At 36.2% G+C, this 22,573-nt stretch overlaps 1 protein-coding gene across 1 annotated transcript in view; it reads left to right on the forward strand.

Moving 5' to 3' along the window:
• UBE2G1 (ubiquitin conjugating enzyme E2 G1) overlaps nucleotides 1–22,573 on the forward strand; it is a 95,716-nt gene that overhangs the window by 55,746 nt on the left and 17,397 nt on the right. The window contains exons 2-4 of the mRNA XM_045526041.1: nucleotides 5,093–5,195; nucleotides 13,627–13,724; nucleotides 19,337–19,515. Coding sequence (XP_045381997.1) covers nucleotides 5,093–5,195; nucleotides 13,627–13,724; nucleotides 19,337–19,515 — 380 coding nt within the window. The remainder of the gene's footprint in view (nucleotides 1–5,092; nucleotides 5,196–13,626; nucleotides 13,725–19,336; nucleotides 19,516–22,573) is intronic.

Consider the following 22,573-nt stretch of genomic DNA (forward strand, 5'->3'; position numbering starts at 1 on the left):
GGTTAAGTATTTGTCTTGAACAGGCAAGGCTTTCATGTTCCTCAGCTATATCTTTCTCCCCCTCACCCCCCACCCCACTTTGCTTATTTGCATACTTTGCCTGTTTCCCCCTTCTATTGATTTACAGGCGTTCTATTTGTATTATTAGATATCAGACTTTTAACTATAATGTTGCAAATATTCTCTCCTACTCTGTCATTTGTATTTAGACTTTATTGCTGTACTGCACTTAAAATATTTTGTGTAGTGTAATTTCACTGCTGAGTTTTGTGTCCTGCTTAGGAAGGCTGCTTCCACTCAAGATTATTTTAAAAACCGTAAATTTTCTTTTAGTTAGGTTTCATATCTGTTTGTTTCTGTAATCCATCTGGATTTGAATTCAGTGTGAGGTATCCATATCAACATTTAGTGCAGATAGGATGTTTCATCTTCCAGCCTTTCCTTTTTAAAAAACTTGATTGAATTTCATCTACTTGTGACTACTAGACTTTTCTACCCATCATCAGACTTTAGAAATTTCTGCTTGGATTTTTCCACTTCACCTTCTTTCCGTCAACTCAGTGTTTGCCTGCATGGATTCAGCCTCACCATTACTCTTAAACTAGTCATGCCCAGGGCATCCATGGCCTTCTTTTTACTGAACCCAGTGGACTGAATTTAGATCACCTCTTTCCTGAGCAGTGTGTATTTATTATTGGTGGGTACTTTCTCGTTGAAGTGCGTTGCCTTTGGCTTCCTTGATATAATTTTCCTCAGGTTTTCTTCTTACATCCCTGGCTTACCCTTCTTGGTCACTTGTACAGCCTCCTATTTTATCCCCCAAATGTTGGTATTTTCTAGAATTCATTCAGTTATGTCCTCTGCAGTTTATACTTACGATTATCCTTGTATGATGCCATCAATCTTACGACTTCAGTTATCAAGCATATTCTGATAACCCCGAAGTCTCTATCTGTAGCTCAAATATTTCTTTTTAAAACAATGTAATTATGCTCCATAGGCTCTTAAAACTAAGCCCATCACCATTCCTTCTGCTGACCCCTCACACCAGTACCTCCTCTTATATTTCTCATTTCAGTGCATGAACTGATTCCCACCCCTGCACAGAAACCTGCGTGTCATTTTTAAAAATAAAGGTAAAATTAACATACAGCCAACCATGTTAAAGTGTACCATTCTGTGGTATTTGGTATATTTGCAATGTTGTGCAACCACCAGCTGTCTGTAGTTTCATAACTTTTTCATCACCCCATTTACCACTCCCCAAACCCATTAAGTAATCATGCCTCATTTCCCGCCTCCCCCATCCTTTGGTAACCTCTAATTTACTTTCTGTCTCTCTGGATATATCATATAAAAGAAGTCATGTGCGACCGTATGTGTCTAGCTTCTTTAATTTAGTCTGATATTTTCAAGGTTCATCCAGTTGTATCATGTATTAGTACTTCATTTCTTTTTATAGCCGAATAATATTCCATTGTATGTATATACTGCAATTTGTCTATATCTATTCATTGGTTGATGGACATTTGAGTTGTTTCTACCTTTTGGCTTTTATGACTAATGCTGTTACAAACATTCATGTACAGCTTTCTGTGTGGATGGATTTCTCTTGGGTAGGAGTAGAATTGTTGGGTCTTACGGTAACTCTGCATTCAACTTTTTGAGGAATTGTACGTCATTTTTGACTTAACCCTTACACAACATTTGGTTGATTGATTCTATCTCCCAAATATCACTGTTATTATGTATTGTTTCTACTACCATATACTTGAGGTACACTTTTCAGGATTACTGTAATAGCTTCCTTTTGGGTTTCTTTGTCCTTACTTATTTATGTAATCTTCCACATACTGTAAGATTGGTTTTCGCAAATGTAAATCTCACGAGGTCACCCTGTTGTTTTTGAAAAAAAGGCAACAGCCCTTCAAAGACTCTACCATTGCTCTCTGGATAAAGTCCAGACTTACACGGCTTACAAAGGCCCATTGCTGTCTAGCTTCTGACATTCTGTCTAATTTCAACTGCTCCCACCCTCTGTTCTAGTCATATGCTGGTCTCCATATTTCAAGATTTTGTACCTGCTCCTCTATCTAAACCTTATACTCCTCTACCCAAATTCTTTGTCTTTTTTAAAAATATATTTTCTTTTTAATTTTATTTTTTGTTGACACATAATAGATGTACATATTTTGGGGGTACACATGGTAATTTAATATATTCATACATTTTGTAAAGATCAAATCAGTATAATTGGAATATCTATTATCATAAATATTTGTCGTTATGTTAAAAGCATTCAAATTCTTTTCTAGCTATTTTGAAATTTACAATATATTTTTATAAACTATAGTCACCCCACTGATCTAGCAAACACTGGGTCTTATCTTGTCTGTGAAATTGTATATTTTTACTCATTAACCAACTCCTCTTCAATCACCCTCCCAATCCTTTTCTTTTTAGAAGCCTTTGCTGAGTTTTCATGATTATGTTATGTGTCCTTCTTTTGTGTTCCCCCAGATTCCTGTGCTATTGTTGGAGCATTTACTGCACATTCTTTTATTACCTTTATAAGTCTCTGAGTGTCAGGAGCTGATGATAGTCAAGTGCTAGATGAGGTAGTACAGACAAAAATATAATTAATAGGAATTTAGCAAAGTCAAAAGAAGATTATTTGATAAATTGTTTAAGAAGACCATGTGGAGGGAGATAGTAATTGAACTGGACCTTGAAGAAAGCATCATGAGGTACAGTAATGGTCTGCCACTATAGTTCGATTAAACCTGTTAGGTATTGACACATCTAGTCCTAAAAGAATCCACACTAGGGGCAAAACCTGTAGCAAAAGTGAGATGTGGGACATTCTTCAACATTGCTTTTGCATTACTTATGTGCAATAAGCAAAGGACACAATTATGACTGTAGAAGAAAATCATGGAAAGAATGTGCAAAAGGTTTTAAGAACTTAGGGTGTCTGGACAAAAGTGAGAAGTAATGATATAGTTTTGGAAAGTGTAAGGAAATTCTCAGTGGTAATTTTGACCATATGTACTGATTTCAAAGCTTACCCATCTATGTTGGTAAAGCTCCACTGGACCTATGATGGAAAATGCAACAGCTAGATGATTTCTGGATAAATGATATATAGAATTTTTCACAAGACTGTTTTGTACAATGTTGGAGCAAATGATCTGAGTAATACAGTAGTGTTCATCTAGAAAAGGTTGGAAGTGAGGTACCTCACGTAGAAAACAACTGCCACATTGCATTTGTCTGTGCCCCACTCCATCCCTCAATTGACAGTAAAGTGGGACTTTCATTTCTTCTCTAGTATGTCTGCAACATAGTCGACACTCATATATGCATAAACAAAATAACAAAATTAAAATGTAATTCCTATCTTAGTATCTTTGTGTGTTCAATATCTTTTATCTTTTATTTTTTTCTCTGCACTTCCTCCCCTTGAATATCTTTTTAATGTATTTTGGAATAGCTATTTAAAAGTAAAAATAGGATGGGCATGGCAGCTCATGCCTTTGATCTCAGCACTTGGGGGAGCATTGCTTGAGGCTAGGAGTTCAAGACCAGCTGGGGCAACACTTACCCATGCTCTGTCTCTACAAAAAAAAAAAAATTAGCTGGGTGTGCCTGTAGTTCTAGCTGCCTGCGAGGCTGAGCTGGCAGAATCACTTAAGCCCAGGAGTTTGAGGTTATGGTGAGCTATGATCATGCCACTGCACTCCAGCCTGGGCGACAGAGTGAGATAGTGTCTCTTAAAGAAAAAGTAAAAATACAGTTCTTGTGTTTTGAAATACGCTACTACTGATTTTATTAATAATTACTTATAAAAGTCTATTTTGCCTGGTAGGCAAAAATATTAGACTTATAAAAATCTCCCCTCAAATTTTGAGAAAAGTTTTTATGTTTAAATATAAACATTCACTATCGGCTTTCTGCATGTTTCCCTGGTATGTTGGGATGTTAACTCTTACTTGTTGAAATGATACCATCTCTGATCCCTCAAAAAAACTAAATCTTCTCAATTACCAGCATACTTTGCTCAGTCTTTTATAGCACTCTGAGTTGTATTATTCTTACTTTCCTCATTAGATGGAGCTTCTTGAGGATGATGGCAGGTATTATATGAGAATTGCATACCTGTTCAGATTCTCACCAAGTCCTTTCAGAAACACTCTCTTCTTGCATGTCTTTTGTCCCCACTTCCCAATTTGAGCCAATCAGTGCTCAGCTCCTCTGGCAGGTAAAACATTTGATAGCTTTATTAAGCCCTGTATCTCTGGAAACTTTGGGCTCTGCACCCCTCCTTACCTACTCCCTAAGCTCTTCTTGGCCTGTGTGGCCCCCACCTCACTAGTTCCTTGCCTCTGTTCCTGCCCTGCACCCTGGTCTTTCTTTCTCCATACCAGAGCACTTTCTTTAGAAGAGAAAAACCCCATGATACCACAGCCATTCCTCGTAGGCTCTAGCTTGTTTTCTTAAGCTACTCCTCTGTGCTGGAAGCCATGGCCGGCAGAGGGGTCAATACACACAGGCAGGAGAGGTGGGGCCTCTGCTGTCCTTGTGCTCAGAGTGTGATGGGCCATATAAGAACAACAGCTGTAGACTGTCCCCATGACCGTAGGGAACATGTAAAATAGAGATATAGATGTCAATATAAATGAAAGTTAGTTATGCTCAGTAAACTCCAATGAAAAGTTATTATTTCTGAAAGTATACCCTAAAGACCACAGCATAAGAATTAACATTCTTGATTTGATTTCTAGTTCTTTCTGAACCAGAATCTCTGGGTTATGGGCCTGGATATCTGCATTTTAACAAGCTCTCTTGAAAGACCTCTGTAGGGCTGCCTGGAATGGTAAGAGCCTGGCTGGACACCAGGTTATAAGTACTATATGGCTTCCTTATACTATAGAAATGGAAATGTATTGGCCACAAGGTAGCATTTTGCCTGGAAAGGTATATCCATATAATGGTTTAGACTTTCTGACATATATGCTCAAGTTCTATAATTTATCTAGTGGGTGAAAATTATGTGCTTAAAAGTACTGATCAAATTGTTCTTTTTCTACAGAACTCAACAAAAATCCAGTGGAAGGCTTTTCGGCAGGTTTAATAGATGACAATGATCTCTACCGATGGGAAGTCCTTATTATTGGTCCCCCAGATACACTTTAGTAAGTATGATGGAACTGACATCTTCAAAATGGAGCTCTTGTAATTAATTGAAATTAAAACTATTTTGGCAAACAGAAATGAGATTATTTTTTAAGGAGCATGTGAAATACCAATGTTTAGCATCAATCATACTGAATTTGATCCTGTTTAGGGTTTTTGTGTTCTGCTTGAAGTTGCTTTTTAAAATATACTATAGTTTCAGAAATTCAGATATTCTCTATACCTAGAATAATATTAATTCTATAATAATAATATTATAGAAAAGCTGTCTTTATGGTGAGGTTAAATATAAATAATGTATTTTTAACTTGTATTCCAGAAATTAGGAGATTAATTTTGGCAGGATTGGGGAAAGAAGAAATGTTGAAATGTTTTTCTTCTTTCCTTCTCTTGTGCATACTGTGCCTTAACTCCCAAAGGGAATGTCATAATTTTTAGGAGCAAGAGTTTACCATTCTTTGATCAGTTTATTTAAGTATAGGATTACATTTTTCTGGGACATTGTCATAGAGAACATATTGTACACATCAGTGTCTTAAGGCTAGAGAGAACTTTCAAGATCATCATCTACCTTAGTGTTTCTCTACTTGGGTCTCTGCAGAATATTGATCAGAATCAAGATGTTCTGACCCTAAAATAAACTAATGGTCACTTTCTCCTAATTTATAAAAATTATTCTTAGGGTATCAAATAATGTATTAACTGACTACCAGTTGTTGAACCAGTGATTTAAAGATAAGAGAACAAGGTAATGGTATCAAACAGCAATAGAATTTCTTAAATGTTAATATTTCATGTAATACATTTCTGGATTCAGAGACCACAGTCTTATTTTCTGCTCTGTTTGCAGACTAACTTAAATTTACTAGTATTTATTGATTTTTAAGATTGATCAAGACTTCCTGATATTGGTGCCTGGTATAAGTATCCATGCTTTTTATAGAAGTTGAGGTAGTAGGGAAAAAAATGAAGCGAGCTTCTCAAAGCCAGACAACTGAGTGATAGTGACAGATCTAGATCTGAGTTTCCTGAGCACTATATTTCCTCACTCAGCCTTGATACTCAATGGTACTAAGTGAGCAAGGATTTGGATGCATCAGAGCTTTTTTTTTTTTTTCTTTTTTAATGGACAAGTAGTTTTTTTAGGTTTTCTAAAATAGTAGCTCTTTTCTCTCTCAAAACAGCTGATGGAAGAGAAAATTCAGAGCTACTTCTTCTATACCAGGGCAGACCAAGGCATACAGAATTGAGCCATAGTATGGATGTTTGTGTTTTTTATAGTCTGAAAAAAGGATTTATGCTTTGTAATAACTGTTGTCAATCAGAATTTTTACTGATGTATTTCCTAGAAGTATGTTTGCATTGTTAAGTTTTGCAAACTGAGATAATTGAATCTGGTCATTCCAGAACATTACAGTTCTTTGGTAGATAACAGTAGCTATTGAAAACCATTTGAAAGCAAATTTCTTAACAAATTTTGTACACAAAACCATGCATACAACCTGGTCTATGAGCCTAAAGATTTTCAGGTCTATTTCAGTTTTTTCAACAACACCTCCTTAGGAGAGACACGGTGACATTCCAGTGACAGAATCTAGCCATCTTTACAGTAGGTACAAAATGACAAGAGAAACTCTCCTAAACTGATATCTGTATGAAACATTAGTTAGGAATCCAGGCTTGAGCTCCAACTCTACAGACCTCACTGAATTTTTACACTTTTTTCATGCAGTTGTGGTACATATCTTTAAATATTATTAGCTGGTCCATATATTACGGTCGTGCACCCTATACCAATGTTTCAGTCAATAATGGACCACATATATGATAGTGGTCCTGTAAGATAATGGAGCTCAAAAATTCCTATCACCTAATGACATGGTAGCTGTTGTAATATCATTGCACAGTGCACATATTTGGGTGATACTTATATAAACAAACCTACTGTGCTGCTAGTCCTATGAAAGTACTATACATACAATCATATATAGCACTTGATAATGATAAATGGTTGTTACTGGTTCATGTATTTACTATACTTTTTATTATTATTTTAGAGTATACTCCTTCTACATGTGTGTTTTCTGTGTGTGTGTGTGTGTGTGTGTGTGTGTGTGTGTGTGTGTGTGTGTTAGCTGTAAAACAGCTTCAGGAGGTAGCCAGAAGAAGGCATTATTGTCATAGGAGATGACAGCTTCACATGTGTTATTGCCTCTGAAGACCTTCCAGAGGAACAAGATGATGGTGGAAGTGGAAGATAGTGATATTGATGATCCCAGCTCCGTGTGGGCCTAGACTAATGTGTGTGTCTATATCTTAGTTTTTGAGAAACAACTTAAAAAAGTATAAAAATGGAAAAAAGCTTATAGTATAAGTATATAAAGAAAATATTTTTGTACAGCTGTACAATGTGTTTGTATTTTAAGCTAAGTGTTATTACAAAAGGGTCAAAAAGTTAAAAATAATTAAAACTTGTAAAAAAGTTACAGTAAGCTAAGGTTAATTTGAAGAAAAAAAGTTTTTAAAAATAAATTTAACATAATGTGGGCAGTGTTTATAAAGTCTAGAGTAGTGTACAGTAATGTCCTAGGCCTTCACCTTCAGTCACCACTCACTGGCTGACTCACCCAGAGCAACTTCCAGTCCAGCGAGCTCCATTCATAGTAGCTACCCTATACAGGTGTACCATTTTGTAATGTTTTACACAGTATTTTACTGTACCATTTTTATGTTTACACACACAAATCCTTCCCATGCTGTATCAGGTTGTAGCCTAGGAGCAATAAGCTATACCATATAATCTAGGTGTGTAGTGTGGAGGCTATACCTTCTAGCTTTGTGTAAATACACTCTATGATGGTTGCAGAAGGACGAAATTGCCCAACGATGCATTCTCAGAATGTATCCTGTTGTTAAGTGATGCATGACTATATTTTGTATACCTCCAGCTTCACCAAAGAAAACCACTTTCAGTACTCAGTGTTCTAAGTAATAGGCTATTCTTTTCCCTAATAAAAACCCATTTCTGGGTTTTAGCATACATTTTTAAAAGTGTAGGCTATTGATTTGAGATATGAATAGCAGCAGCATTTGTGGCAGCTCCTCTGGAGTTTGTACTTGCTGACGAGACAACTGGTGGCCACTTTCTCAACTGTGCCTTCCTAAAGTCAGCAGCCTTTGCTCAGGGCATAGAGAAGAGTGCATGTGCCTAGCGCAGGACCCTGAGAAAGGCGAAGGAAAGAAGCTAGGAAAGCACAAGGAAAATGAGATGAGGAAAGGTTTTATGGAAGTAAGCCTTTTAAAATGCTATGAAGAATCAAGTACTTAATAGAATGCTTAAGAAGTATTTGGGTCTGGCGTGGTGGCTTATGCCTATAATCCTAGCATTCACGGAAGCCTAGGCAGGAGGATTGCTTGAGCTCAGGAGTTCAAGACCAGCCTGATCAAGAGCGAGACCGTGCCTCTTTTATTTATTTATTTACTTATTTATTTGTTTATTTATTTATTATTCCTTTATATATATATTTTTTACCATGCAAAAGGACCTTGATACCTCTCTAAAAATAGAAAAATTAGCCTGGTGTGGTGGTGCAGGACTGTTGTCTGTAGTCCCAGCTACTCTGTCATGTGAGCTACTCCGGAGGCTGAGGCAGGAGGAGTTTGAGGTTACAGTGAGCTATGATGATGCCACTGCATCCTACACAGGGTGACAGAGCAAGACTCTGTGTCAAAAAAAGAAAAAAATGTATTTGTTGACTTAACAGTAAGGAAGTTAGTGATGTCCTCATAGTTATTTCAGTGGAGTGAAGAAAGGAGAGGCCATTTTGGAGTTGTTTGAAGAGTGCTGTTGGGAGTGAATAGCTAGACCTTAAGTATAAATACCTACCTGTGAAAGGAAGCAGAGGCTTACAGTGGGGGAAGGGGGATTACAGGGTTGAAAATAAGTTAGTATGGTCTTAGCACACAAACCTAAGTGATCAATTCACCACTTTACTAATTAGATCATGGAAATAATGCTGTGCCAAAATTCTGTAAAAAACTAATGTGAGATTTCATGGTGGCATCATTAGCCTTCATTTAGTCACTAGAGGGCACTCTGAACTCTTTACAGTCTATGTAATCAATAACTGGTGTATTCAAGTGTTACTTTGAGATTGATATTTGCTACGAGTATTGATTTAGTCATTATACTTATCCTTGTATAGTATTACATTTTTATTACTGTTCTGTCCATTAATGAATCTTTCTAGTGCTGCTAAGAATAGATTCTTGAGGGAGTATGGCGTGAAGTGTACATTCTGAAACTGACTTGGTATATCTGGTATTTCAGACTGATAATCAAGCAGTGTGAATAGCCACATATACCTACAGAAATAAAAGTTTCAGATAGGAGTAGCAGTAAGTTTTCATAGAAAGTTTAAGAGACCTGGATATCACCATATAATCATATACTTTATAAATTTGTGTTAATGAGTGACCTGTTATCTATAACTTCCTTTTCTTCATTACCAGTGGCTGGTCTGTTCAAGGAGTATGCTTTGTTTCCTACCACTGGCAATGGTGTGAAACATTTGGGAATCTTAGATTATATATATGTGTTTTGTAGTATTGCCTTACCTTTGGTGACTATAGATAATGAAGAGTCAGCTAACCAAAACTTTTTAATTAACATTCTTTTACAGTTGCAAAATTCTATTACAGTTACAAAATTCTTTTACAATCCCATTTAAGACTTAGAGGCACGAGCCATATGTTCTGTGATGAAATTCTAGAGAGAATGAACCTAGTGCCTGCATTGCTTAGAAATATTACTTAAATTTGGTCTTAGTTACACTTTAGGGTAAAAACCCTATGCCTAAGAAATGTTGAGTGTTCTATTACTTGTAATAGGAAAAAATTGAAAATAATGAAATATCTTATGAGAATAATGGATAAATTGTGAATTATGTCAGATAAAGTAAATGAACAAGAAGTACCAACAGGGATATAGACTAATAGAACAATGTTGAACAAAATCTCAGAAGGTAGCATACAGTATATCCTTTAAATAAAATCAGTGTGGCAGAATGATAGGATCTAATCCTTGTAAGATTTTTATAATTTAATACAAAAATGGTAAGTTTCTTCCTTGTGGAAGAAACTTGAACTAAGCTTAGGTTTCTCAAAAGTTTTATTATATGAAACTGTTGGTTGTATACCTCCTTTTATATCATGCTATATGCTAGTAACTATACTGTTAGTATTAATATCTGTGATGAAGAGAATATATAATGAATGGAAACATATTTTGAGGTTTTTTTTCTTTTTTTTGAGAAACAGTCTTGGTCTATCACCCTGGGTAGAGTGCAGTGGCGTCATCATAGCTCACTGCAAACTCTACCTCCTGGGCTCAAGCGATCCTCCTGCCTCGGCCTCCCCAGTAGCTGGGACTGCAGGTTCACACCACCACATCCTGCTAATTTTTCTATTTTTAGTAGAGATGGGGGTCTCACTCTTGCTCAGGCTGGTCTAGAACTCCTGAGCTCAAGCAGTCCTCCTGCCTTTGCCTCCCAGAGTGCTAGAATTATAGGCATGAGCCACCACACTGGGCCCCACTGGTGCTTTTAAATAAATTTTCCTTTGCTCACCACAGTAGCATCTTTCCGTATCTGAAAAATAGGGAATATGTGACATACTAACGTCTACTCCACAGTGTTATTGTGCCCTGTGGGTTTTTGGATTCTTCTTTGCAAACTTGGCTAGAAGCTTGCACCCACAAGTTGGGTATTATCGATTTAGGCATTGAAAAAAGGGGGTAGTGTTTCCACAGGTGTAAAATATATAGAAGGTGAGGGGTCCACAGATAGGAAAAAAAAACATAAGAAATAGCATGATTGATTCAGAGTTGGTGAGGGCATTTCTGGTAGAGTAAAATTGTATACTTTAAACTTTAGAGCAACCCTGTGAAGTTAAATTTGGTTGATATTTTAACGATTGAAAACAATTTAGAGGGACTAAGGCAGTCATCTTTCATGATGAGGATTCCAGTCAGCTATTTGGAAGCTTTTGAATGGATCTGACTAATCAAAATTAAGTGACTTGGGGATGCCAACTTAATATTGGCAAGAAATAGTCTTACCAGTGGAATAAAGTGCATTGGCTTTGCGGCAGCTATTTTGATGTCCTTTTATATAAGATTCTTGGCTGTTTTCTATATTTGTGGCTTTTAATCTTTGTTTGGGGTTTTTTTGGTTTGTTTTCTTACCAAAACTCGTAATCAGAAATATTTTACATCATGAGCTGCTGCATACATTTGTGTATATAGATTAGTGAATGGAAACACATACATAGATTATACAACTGAAACTACTTGTGATAAACCCTGTGCTTTCTATTGTATTTTTGTAAATAACAACAAAAAAAGAAACCTGGCTAGTGACTTATTAAATGCTTTTGCAGCCCCTGTTTGAAAGACTAGTCCGTATAATTAATACGTCCTAAGATCACTTTTGGCACTGACTTACACAGTTGAGGTAACATAGGCTGAGAAGATAAAGGTTTATCTCTTATCAGTGTAATGCTTTCTTCACAACAGCTATTCTAGTGTCTGTTTCCTTCAAGTCTCCATGTTTTTTCCCTTTAATAGATAACCTCATAAATTATGAAAAGCAAGCCTCTAAGGCAGGCATAAAATTTGTAATTTCTCTTGCTTTCTATCCCTAGATATCTGTACTACACTTAAATCTGTTTTTCCTCCTGTGGAAAGGATGTTCTTTCTTTTGCATGGTTAGGCTCGCTTCTAGCTTTATTTTCTTTCCACTTCTGTTTGATTTCTTGGCTATTCTTTTTCTGGTATCTTTAGTCTTTCTGCTAACATTTTCCCATTTCCTTGTAAACAAATTAGGGTTTCCCCCCCTTCATTTGTACTATTTCCTAATCTAGTTACAATTTTTTTTTAACTGTTAAACTTCTTGTACAAATTGTCCTGTTTGTTATGTATTATGGTTGTACTTCACCACTGCATTCTTTAATCCTTTGAAATCTTTTCCCTATTGCTTTTACCAAAATTGTATTATCAAGATCAGTGACTTTTTATACTCTGAATCCTGTGGCCTTTCATAAGTATTTGTTATTAATGATCTTACCTCTCTTCTTTAAACTTAATCTGTGTGCCCCCCTACCCCCCGTCTTGCTTTTATGATCAGAAAAGGCAGTAAAAATCAATACTTGCTTACGGTTAACAATTCATGTAACATTTTTTCAATGAATGAAAACTAATGAGCTGAGAATTCCATTTCTCATTGATTTGAAGCAACCACAGTCATATGACCTTGCTCTAAGGTCTTGAATCAGATTTGCAAAGTGCTGTTGCAATAAAGAAATTAAAAGAGGTCAATGTGATAGAAGGACCTAGTGGCTAGTTTAGATTGTTAGGCAAATAAAATTTTTCTGGAAGTAACATTTAAGTTGAGTACTGAGTGATGATCAGAAGACAAAGGGAGAAGGGTATTTCTATCAGAGGCAACATTTAGTATCAAGGCTACAAGACAAGAATTTAGTCATTTTTGTCCCTTAAGGCCGAGATGACCTCTTTTGTTTTAGTTAATGTATGCAACTCATTGTATTGTTCTTTTGACAAATCTTCAAGAATAGTTCCTAATTAAATGGCAGTGATCTTTAACTGCACTAATATAGCAGTCACTAGCCACATGTGGCTATCAAAATTAGATAAAATAAAAAGATTCAGTTCCTTAGTTGTACTAGCTATATTTCAAGTGGGTAGTGGCTCCATTATTGGACAGACGGCACAAATATAGAACATCTTCAATGCTATGGAAAGTTCTCTTGGGCAGTGGTGCTCTGGAAAGTCAGTAGAATATATACTCTTTGAGATTTTGTTCACTGCTATACTCCTAGAGATTAACACAGGTGCCAAATATTTGTTAAATGATGAAATGAATAAATGGATTGTTGAATGGAAGCAGCATATCTGCTCCCAGACAGGGAGTGACAAAATGTACATAAGCTTTAAGATGAGGAAGTGCTTGTATGTTTGAGGAACTGAAAGACGACTGGCTAGAACACAGGGGGAAGGATTATAGTTTGAGAACAACCTAGGGAAAGTGGTGACTTGAACCCTGTAGGTGATATTAAACCTTCTGAATTTTGTTGAAAGTACATTGGGAAGTGATGGGAAGGTTTGTCGAATAGCAGTAATGTGATATGAACTGGATGCCTTTTTAGCAAATGCTTTCTTTCATTTTACTAGCTGTCTTGAGAGTTTAATAACTAGAGACTGCTAGTAACTGCCTACAGGGAATCCTGATTATTTATTTACTTCATTTTTGGTGTTAGTGCTAGCATCCTTGTTTTGTACATTTTTTTAATGATTGTTTACTTATAAGCAGGAACTTATAGGCAAGAACTTGTTTTTGTTTTTGTTTTTTCCAGTGAAGGTGGTGTTTTTAAGGCTCATCTCACTTTCCCAAAAGATTATCCCCTCCGGCCTCCTAAAATGAAATTCATTACAGAAATCTGGCACCCAAATGGTAAGTTTATTGAATTTTACTTTTACATTTGCAAATATGGTGGCCTGTGACTGAAGTTTTCAAGGTTAATAGGAAAGATATAGTTCTTAATGAAATTGTTCTGTAATTTTTGTACTAGATTCATAGTGTTCATTGTGCACCTGGCCTTGTACTAAATTCTTTGAAAGCGGAGTAACAGATCATATGGAAAGTTATTTTTTTAAATTAGTTTTCAGCTCTTTTTGAGACAGTGCTCCAAACTAAGGCAAGATTACTGAGTGAATAGTCAGCTTTAACAGAGCTCCTATGATTAAGGTGATAAATTTCACAGTATTAGGTAACTTATTGGCCATTAGAAAGAGCACAAAATATTTTAAACCTGGATTTTTGATTTATATTTTCTTGCCTTAACTTTTATACCATGGGTTACTCTTTACTTTTATCTATATTCTTAACTGTAAAAAAAGGAATGTCCCACCTACTTTATGAGGTGACAGAATCAGATGAAATAACACATAGTCAAAATAATTAGAAAAATGTACCAATGGTGTGTGTGGAAACGTAAATTAAGCTTGGAAAGCTTCTAATACTGTCATGCATGAAGTAATGATGTTGACTTTTTTAACCCAAAGAATAGCTACCATTTAAAATCTACTTTTGTGAACCAAAGGTTAGGTTAGATAAGGTATGTTCATGTGTAGTGTCTTTGAGCTTTTGGCTTTGTTTTGTATGATAGAGCTTGCAAGCATTTCTTTTCTAATTATTTTGACTATGTGTAATCAGAGTTGTCTTTTTAGGCTACTATACTGATTTACTTTCTGATTCTCATTGTCAAGACTCAAAGTTGCAAGGAATAGAAATATATATATTAGTTTAAGTAAAAGTCAGCGAGAGAGGAATGAATGAATGAATGAATGAATATCAGAAGGATATGGAGTTTATAGTAGAACCCAAAGCTTGAAAAACAGATGGGTATTATGAGAGACTGGAATTGGAAAATGGAAAACTATGGGGAACCAAGGGAGCTACCAGATTTCATTGCATCCAAGACAGCAGTGATCATAAAAGATATATAGTTATTTTTTATACCAGTAAGAAGAGGAAAATAACAATTGTGGTAGAATGCATCGATGGGAGTCATGATGGGTGGATACATGAATTTGTGACATCTGCCTCTTGTTACTTTGACATTTCTTTCATCTCTTTCTAGGCTTTTGGCAGTTTCTCCTGCCTTCTCTTGAATTACTTGATGTATGAGAGGCAATCTTTTTTGCACCTGTTTCGAAAGGAGATATAAACAAAGCTTCCGAATGTTGGCTTTACCACAGATTAGCTGTGTGATTCTAGGCAAAGCATCTTTGAAACTTAATTTTTCTGTGAAAATTAAATGAGAGCAAGCATATGTGTTAGCAAACACACGGGACTTATCTCTGGTAAAAAGAAGGATAACAATTGCCTAGGCAGTTTAAGAGGACACCTGATGAAGTGGGTTAATTAAAAAAAGTTTGAAAAGGTTGAAGAGGCTTTTCATTTTGTAGGTCATAAGGAAGAGGCATTGTAGAAGGAAATGATCGAGATTAATTTGTGAGAGAGGATAATTCGTCAAGAAAGGATACCTGAGGAGGGGATGGCATTTTTTCTAGAGATCCAGTCTAGCTAGTGGGGAGACTGAGGTAGGAGGATCTTTTGAGCCCAACAGTTGGAGCCTGTAGTGAGCTATGATTGTGTTACTGTACTCCAACCTGGGCAACAGAGCAAGACCCTGTCTCGAGGGGGAGGGGGATTATTGAATTAAAACCATAATGAGATACCACTTTATACTCTCCAGGATGACTGTAATCAAAAAGACAGACAATAACAATGATGAGGAAGTTAGAGAAATTAGAACCCTCACACACTCCTGGCAAGAATGTAAAATGGTACAGATGTTTGGAAAGCAGTCTAGCATTTTCTCAAAAGGTTAAACATACTTACCACTCCTAGGTAAATAGCCAAGAAAATTAGAAACATATGTCCACAAAAAACACGTACATTAGTGTTCATAGCAGCATTATTCATAATAGCCAAAAAGCAGAAACAACTCAAATGTCTATCAATTGATAAATGGAAAAACAAAATGTAGTTTATTCATATAACAGAATATTATGTAACAATAAAAAGAAATGAAGTACTGATACATGCTGCAACATGGGCACACCTTGGAAACATTATGTTAAGTAAACAAAGCCACTCAGAAAAGATGGCATAGTGTAAGATTCCATTTATATGAAATGTACAGAATAGACAAATCCTGTAGAAACAGAAAGTAGATTAGTGGTTGGCTAGGGCTGGGGGAAAAGTTGAGGGGGTAAAATGAAGAATGATTGCTAATGGCTATGGGTTTCTTTTTGGGGTGATGAAAATATTCTAAAGCCGATGGTGGTGATGGTTGCACAACTCTGTAAACATGCTAGATAGAAACCATTAAATAATACACTTCAAATAGGTGAATTGTGTGGTATAGGTTGAATTATATCTCAATAGAGCTGTCAGAAAGATTATTATAGGGTAAATATTAGTTTTGTGTGGTTTAGATACTTTCAATTTGGACTTGGTTTTTCTTGAGGTATACTTGCTACATCCAGTTAGATAATTTGATAAAACTAGTCCAGGGTTCAGTAGTCAGCTTAGGGCCTTGGAAATTACTGTATCAAGATGATAGGTAACAGCCAGGCACAGTGGCTCACACCCGTAATCCTAGCACTCAGGGAGACCCAGGTGGGAGGATCACTTGAGCTCAGGAGTTTGAGACCAGCCTGAGCAAGAGTGAGACCCTGTCTCTACTAAAAATAGAAAGAAATTATATGGACAACTAAAAATATATATATAGAAAAAATATTAGCTGGGCATGGTGGCACACACCTGTAGTCCCAGCTACTCGGGAGGCTGAGGCAGGAGAATCGCTTGAGCCCAGGAGTTTGAGGTTGCTGTGAGCTGGGCTGACTTCACGGCACTCTAGCCCGGGCAACAGAGCGAGACTCTGTCTCAAAAAAAAAAAAAAAAATTAACATTGTGATATAATGAATTAGTTAATTTACCCAGGATAAAGATGGTTATTGTTGGAGATTAGGATAATATCAAAAGTCATATTAAGGGAAAGGAAAATGAGAAAGACTGAAAGGACCGTACAAGAACCGGGGAAAAACAGGGTGTCACAGAAGCTAAGGGAGGAAAATGTGTCCAGGAAGATGTTGTTAACAAGATCTGTTTTCTTGGCTTAGAAGGGTTTACTTTAGATAGATAATAATAGAAGGACCCAGGAGAATATGTTATCCAGACCACTTCGTGGGAACAGTCATAGTGTCCTGATAGGGATCAGAAGCCAGTTTCCAGTACAGTAAAGGAGTACCTAAGTAATGAGTAGAGAAGATGAGGGTTAAATCAGCTTTTCATAGTTTTAGATGAATGGCTTCAATAGAAAGGAGATAGCTAGAAGGGTATGCATTGTTCAGGTAGTTTAATAATCATAGCTACGGTCTCTCATAGAAGAGATATGCTTTGTTTTTAGTAATTGATGCTGAGACTGTTGGCTAGCTATTTATGGGGAAAATGATTTACTTTTGTTCATACCAAACAACAAAGTAATTTAAAACTCTAAATGGAATAAAAAATTACAGGTGATTTTAAAAAATAGTATTTACTATCACTTATTTGGTATACATATGTAGGGACAAGAACCTTCTAGTTTCAAAAGTAATAAACATTGTTAGAGTTAAAAAAGAAACTAAAGAAAAATAACAACTACATGCAGTATAGGATTCTTAAGTGGATTTTGGATCAGAAAATAAAGCTAGCTCTGAAAAACATTAAAATGAAAGAAAAAAGTAACAGACAAAAATTATATGGGGGAAAATTAAAAAGCATTTTGGCAATGGAAAAGTAAACCTCAAGTATGTAACTGGCTACTAAAGGGTAAGAACAGATATTTCACGAAGAGGAAAGACAGGTTATTGTCATGGAAAATTGTCACCTCAAACATACTTAGCTAATTAATGTATGAAATTTAAACAATATCCATAATGGACATTCTTCATCCTGGGTGAGGAGATGATGAAATGGTTACTTATAATCCTTCAAAATATAATTTAGGGCCAGTTCTCTTTTGTAGGGAGGGCAAGCCTCTACCTTTTGGAGTAGACTTTCTGTGGTTTCTGCAGGGGGCCAGTTCTCTCCTGCAGGGAGAACTTGCCTCTTGTCTGTGGAGTAGACTTTCCATGGTTTCTGAATAAGTTTTACTTTCACTTTAGAAAATAAATAAAATATAATTTGGTAATAGGTATTAAGCCTAAAAACATTCTCATTCTAACGTAAATTGTGTGTTTAAAACGAAATGACATGGGTGTGTTGGTGCACACTTGTAGTGCCAGCATCTCAGAAGGCTGAGGTGGGAGGATTGCTTGAGGCCAAGAGTTCGAAGCTGAAATGAACTATGATCATGCCTCTGAATAGACACTGTACTCCAGCCTCTCCAACATAGTGAGATCCCATCTCAAAGGGGAAAAAAAGAAAAATGACATGAGAAGTTTAAAAATCTGAAGATCCTAGATTAAGTGATAACTTAATTTTTTACAAAAGAAAAATGGATCTTACATGGATTCCCTCTGACAGAATTCTGAGTAAACGTATAGTCATGTTTTCAAGGAAAAATAACTTGGAAAAAATCCTTATTATGAAATAAGTAAAGAAAACATAATAAAACTATACTCTATAAACTTTTTTGCTGAGTTGTTATATGTAGTGTTTATAAGTTTTGATGTTATTCTTGCCTCTTGATCTAGTGATTCCATTTTAGTTGATAGATTTTACTTGTGGGTGGAGGTGGGTTGAAAAGAGGAACCTGAGAGTATTTGGAAATACAGGTGCATGCCACCACACCTGGCTAAGTTTATTTTTTGTGGAGATGGGTCTGGCTGTTGCCCAGGCTGGTCTCAAACTCCTGGCCTCAAGCAGTCTTACCACCTTGACCTCCCAAAGTGCTAGGATTGCAGGTTTGAGCCACTGTGCCCAGCCTGAATATCATATGTGTTGATAAATTTTTCACTGGCAGCACAACATATTCCTTTTTGTGCGCCTTTCCCTGAAAATATAATTTTGCCTTAATATGGTTTTAAAAGTACATTATGATATTCTTGTTCCTAAGAATACCTTTAGACCTTTGACTATCACCATTTAAGTCAGTAAATTAATGAGGAGATAAGGAAACCATTACATGGGAACTCATTTCTGGTATTCTGGATCATATACTTTTTGCAAATGAAGAACAGATCCAGTAGTTGCCATTTATTCATTCACATTGTATTTACTACCTATAAATGCTAAGCACCATCCATCTACATGCTAGATATCTTAAAGTTTAATGTAAATGAAAACGATAGGTTACATTTCTGTTGGATTTATCAGGTGGATCCTGAATATTTGGTACAATCCTGTAGTCTTCCTAAAAAGTCAGTAGATTTCATTTTGGAAATTAACTTCTGTATATATGTAATGTTTTATACAGGTACTGTGTGAATTGGGATCAAATTTTAACAGACATTTTATATATAACCAAATTAGCAATGTGTTAAACAAGACTCTTTGCTCTAATTTTGCAGTTGATAAAAATGGTGATGTGTGCATTTCTATTCTTCACGAGCCTGGGGAAGATAAATATGGTTATGAAAAGCCAGAGGAACGCTGGCTCCCTATCCACACTGTGGAAACCATCATGATTAGTGTCATTTCTATGCTGGCAGACCCTAATGGAGACTCACCTGCTAATGTTGATGCTGCGGTAAGATGGTCCCATGCATACATCTTCCCTCCCTCTGCCTGTCCCTCTTAATAAAACTCATCTTGAACTATAGTATCTATGTGTATATGTATGTGTGTGTATGTATATCCCTATTTATTTTTTGACAAACATTGTATTGTGTACATGTTGTTTTGAAATATGTATACATTGTGGAATGGTGAATTCGACCTATTTAACATATGTATCACCTCACACACCATTTTTTTTTGTGCTGAGAACACTTAAAATGTACTCTCAGCAGTTTCCAAGAATGCAATACATTGTCTTTAGCCTTATTCAGTGTAATAGGTATCCTGAACTCACTCCTCATTATTATAACTAAAATAATAATAGCTGCAATAATTTGTTAAGTGAGACACAATATAAAAAATATAAATTGTGATATCAGAATTTAAAATGTGAAATGGGAGAGGATGGAGTAAAAGTGTGGAGTTTCTAAATGCAATGAAAGCTAAGTTGTTAACACCTTAAAATATCCTGTTACAAGAAGTTTTTGTAAGCTTTATGGTAACCACAAAGCAAAAACCTATAGTAGTTACACAAAAGATAAAAATATTTATATCTATTTATTTTTCTCCTGAATCTTACGGAAATTACAGACATAAGCTTTACCTTTAAACACTTGAGCTTGCATCTTATAAAAATAAGGACACTCATATATGACTATTACAGTATTGTCATGCCTCAGAAAATTTAATGTCAGGTCTCTATTAAAGTGGATATTATTATCCCCAAGTTTTAAAACTTTCACATCTTTAGAAAAGTTGTATTAGTTACATGACCACCACTATACTCTTCACTTAGATTCACCAATTGTGGAGATTTGTTACCTTTTTTTTTGGTCTCTGAACTGTTTGAGAGTAGTTTATAGATATTATAACCTTTCACCCCTAAATACTTCAGCATGTATCCCCTAAGAACAAGGGTATCCTTCCACATACACATAGTACAAGTCTGTCATTGATATGGTACTATTATTGATTATACATATATAGTCCATATTCACAATGGATTGTATTGTCCAAATATTGTTCTTCATAGCTGCTCTTCTCCCAACCCTTGCCTTTTTTTTTTTAAATTCATATGTTCTGATGCTGTGAACAAATAAGAAAATAGAAGAAAAAAATTTTAAAAGTTCAAAAAAAATAAAATAAAATCCAGAGTCCACTCTAGGAACCAGCATTGTATTTTGCATTTAAGTTTTTTTTTTTTTTTGAGACAGACTCTTGCTCTGTCTCCCTGGCCAGAGTGCCGTGGTGTCAGCCTAGCTCACAGCAACCTCAAACTCCTGGGCTTAAGCCATCCTACTGCCTCAGCCTCCCCAGTAGCTGGGACTACAGGCATGTGCCACCATGCCTGGCTAATTTTTTTCTGTATATATATTTTAGTTGGCCAGATAATTTCTTTCTATTTTTTAGTAGAGACGGGGTCTCGCTCTTGCTGAGGCTGGTCTCAAACTCCTGACCTCGAGCGATCCACCCACCTCGGCCTCCCAGAGTGCTAGGATTACAGGCATGAGCCACCGCGCCTGGCCTAGAAAACCATTTTGACTTTATATTTAATCAAGTATCAGTCCAGGTGATACAAAAGATGATAAGGGAGAAGGGGCAATAGCTGCATTTAGAAAACATATCCTAGGGGATCATTTTGAGAGAGAAATAATTAATGTTTGATTTGGTTCATGCTCAGCTATCAGCTCTTTTAATATTAGAATTGACAAGTTGCCTTTTAATCTTAAAGAAGGGTAAATTAATAGCCAATAACTGAGACCCTGAATGTGCAAAATTATTACCCTTCAAAACAACTGAGTCCTGAAACAGCTGAATCTACTATAAAAGTAAAGCCATTCTCTTGATGCTAAACATTTTCCCGAAGGTAGAAATTGGCCTTAATGTAAAATTCAAATATATAAACACGAATTCTAGTCTGAACATCATAAATTAAGCAAAATCTATTCCATTTTTTCTTGAAACCCACTGATTCCTCTTCTGGTTTAACTAGTTACTTGTCTCATACTTAACCTATAACTTTCTTACAAAAACTTTTATTTACCTTTCTTACTTTTCCCTCCTATATCCTACTCCTTTGATCATAGTTTTACATGTTTTGTTTTTCTAACCTCTCAATCAGCAGTATCTATTCCAAGAAACCCCCATTTTTCTTAGAGATCTCTCTCTGGCATCCCTCCAAATTTGATTGGCTCGCAGCTGGCTGCCTCGTTGCCTTGCTTGGATTTCTCTTTTACTGCTATTCTGGATTGGACCTGCTGTTTCCTGGATCCCTTTTCTTCTCTTTCTTCTTGGTTGACTTCCTTTTGCTTGGTACTCCATCCTAGAGAAATGTCTTAGGGTTTGTGGGAATTAAATCCTGAGTCCTTTCTTGATTTAAGGTGCTTTAATCCTTCCCTTAAGCTTGATTGATACTTTGTTTATAGAATTCTAGGGAGAGAAATCAAATTTACACAGAATTTATATTTTAGAATTTATTATTGTTGATGAGAAAGTTGATGCTAGGCTGATTCTTCTCAATTTTTAGGTCACCCGTTCTTTTTTTCCTCCTCTCCTTCCCTTTAGGCTCTTTTCTTTATTCTTCCTCTTCTTTTTTTTTTTTGAGACAGAGTCTTGCTCTGTTGCCCAGGCTAGAGTGAGTGCCGTGGCATCAGCCTAGCTCACAGCAACCTCAAACTCCTGGGCTTAAGCGATCCTACTGCCTCAGCCTCCCGAGTAGCTGGGACTACAGGCATGCGCCACCATGCCCAGCTAATTTTTTCTATATATATTTTTAGTTGGCCAGATAATTTCTTTCTATTTTTAGTAGAGACAGAGTCTCAGGCTGGTCTCGAACTCCTGACCTCGAGCGATCCACCCGCCTCGGCCTCCCGGAGGGCTAGGATTAGAGGCGTGAGCCACCGTGCCCGGCCTATTCTTCCTCTTCTGAAATTTCAGAGCTGTGTGAACTCTTTTAATGTTCCATTTCTAGTTGATGTATACCCTTTAAGTTTAAAGATTTCACCCCTAGGAAATTTTCTTTTTTAATA

Source organism: Lemur catta, chromosome 15 (genome assembly GCF_020740605.2).
Source record: "Lemur catta isolate mLemCat1 chromosome 15, mLemCat1.pri, whole genome shotgun sequence".
NCBI lineage: Eukaryota > Metazoa > Chordata > Mammalia > Primates > Lemuridae > Lemur > Lemur catta.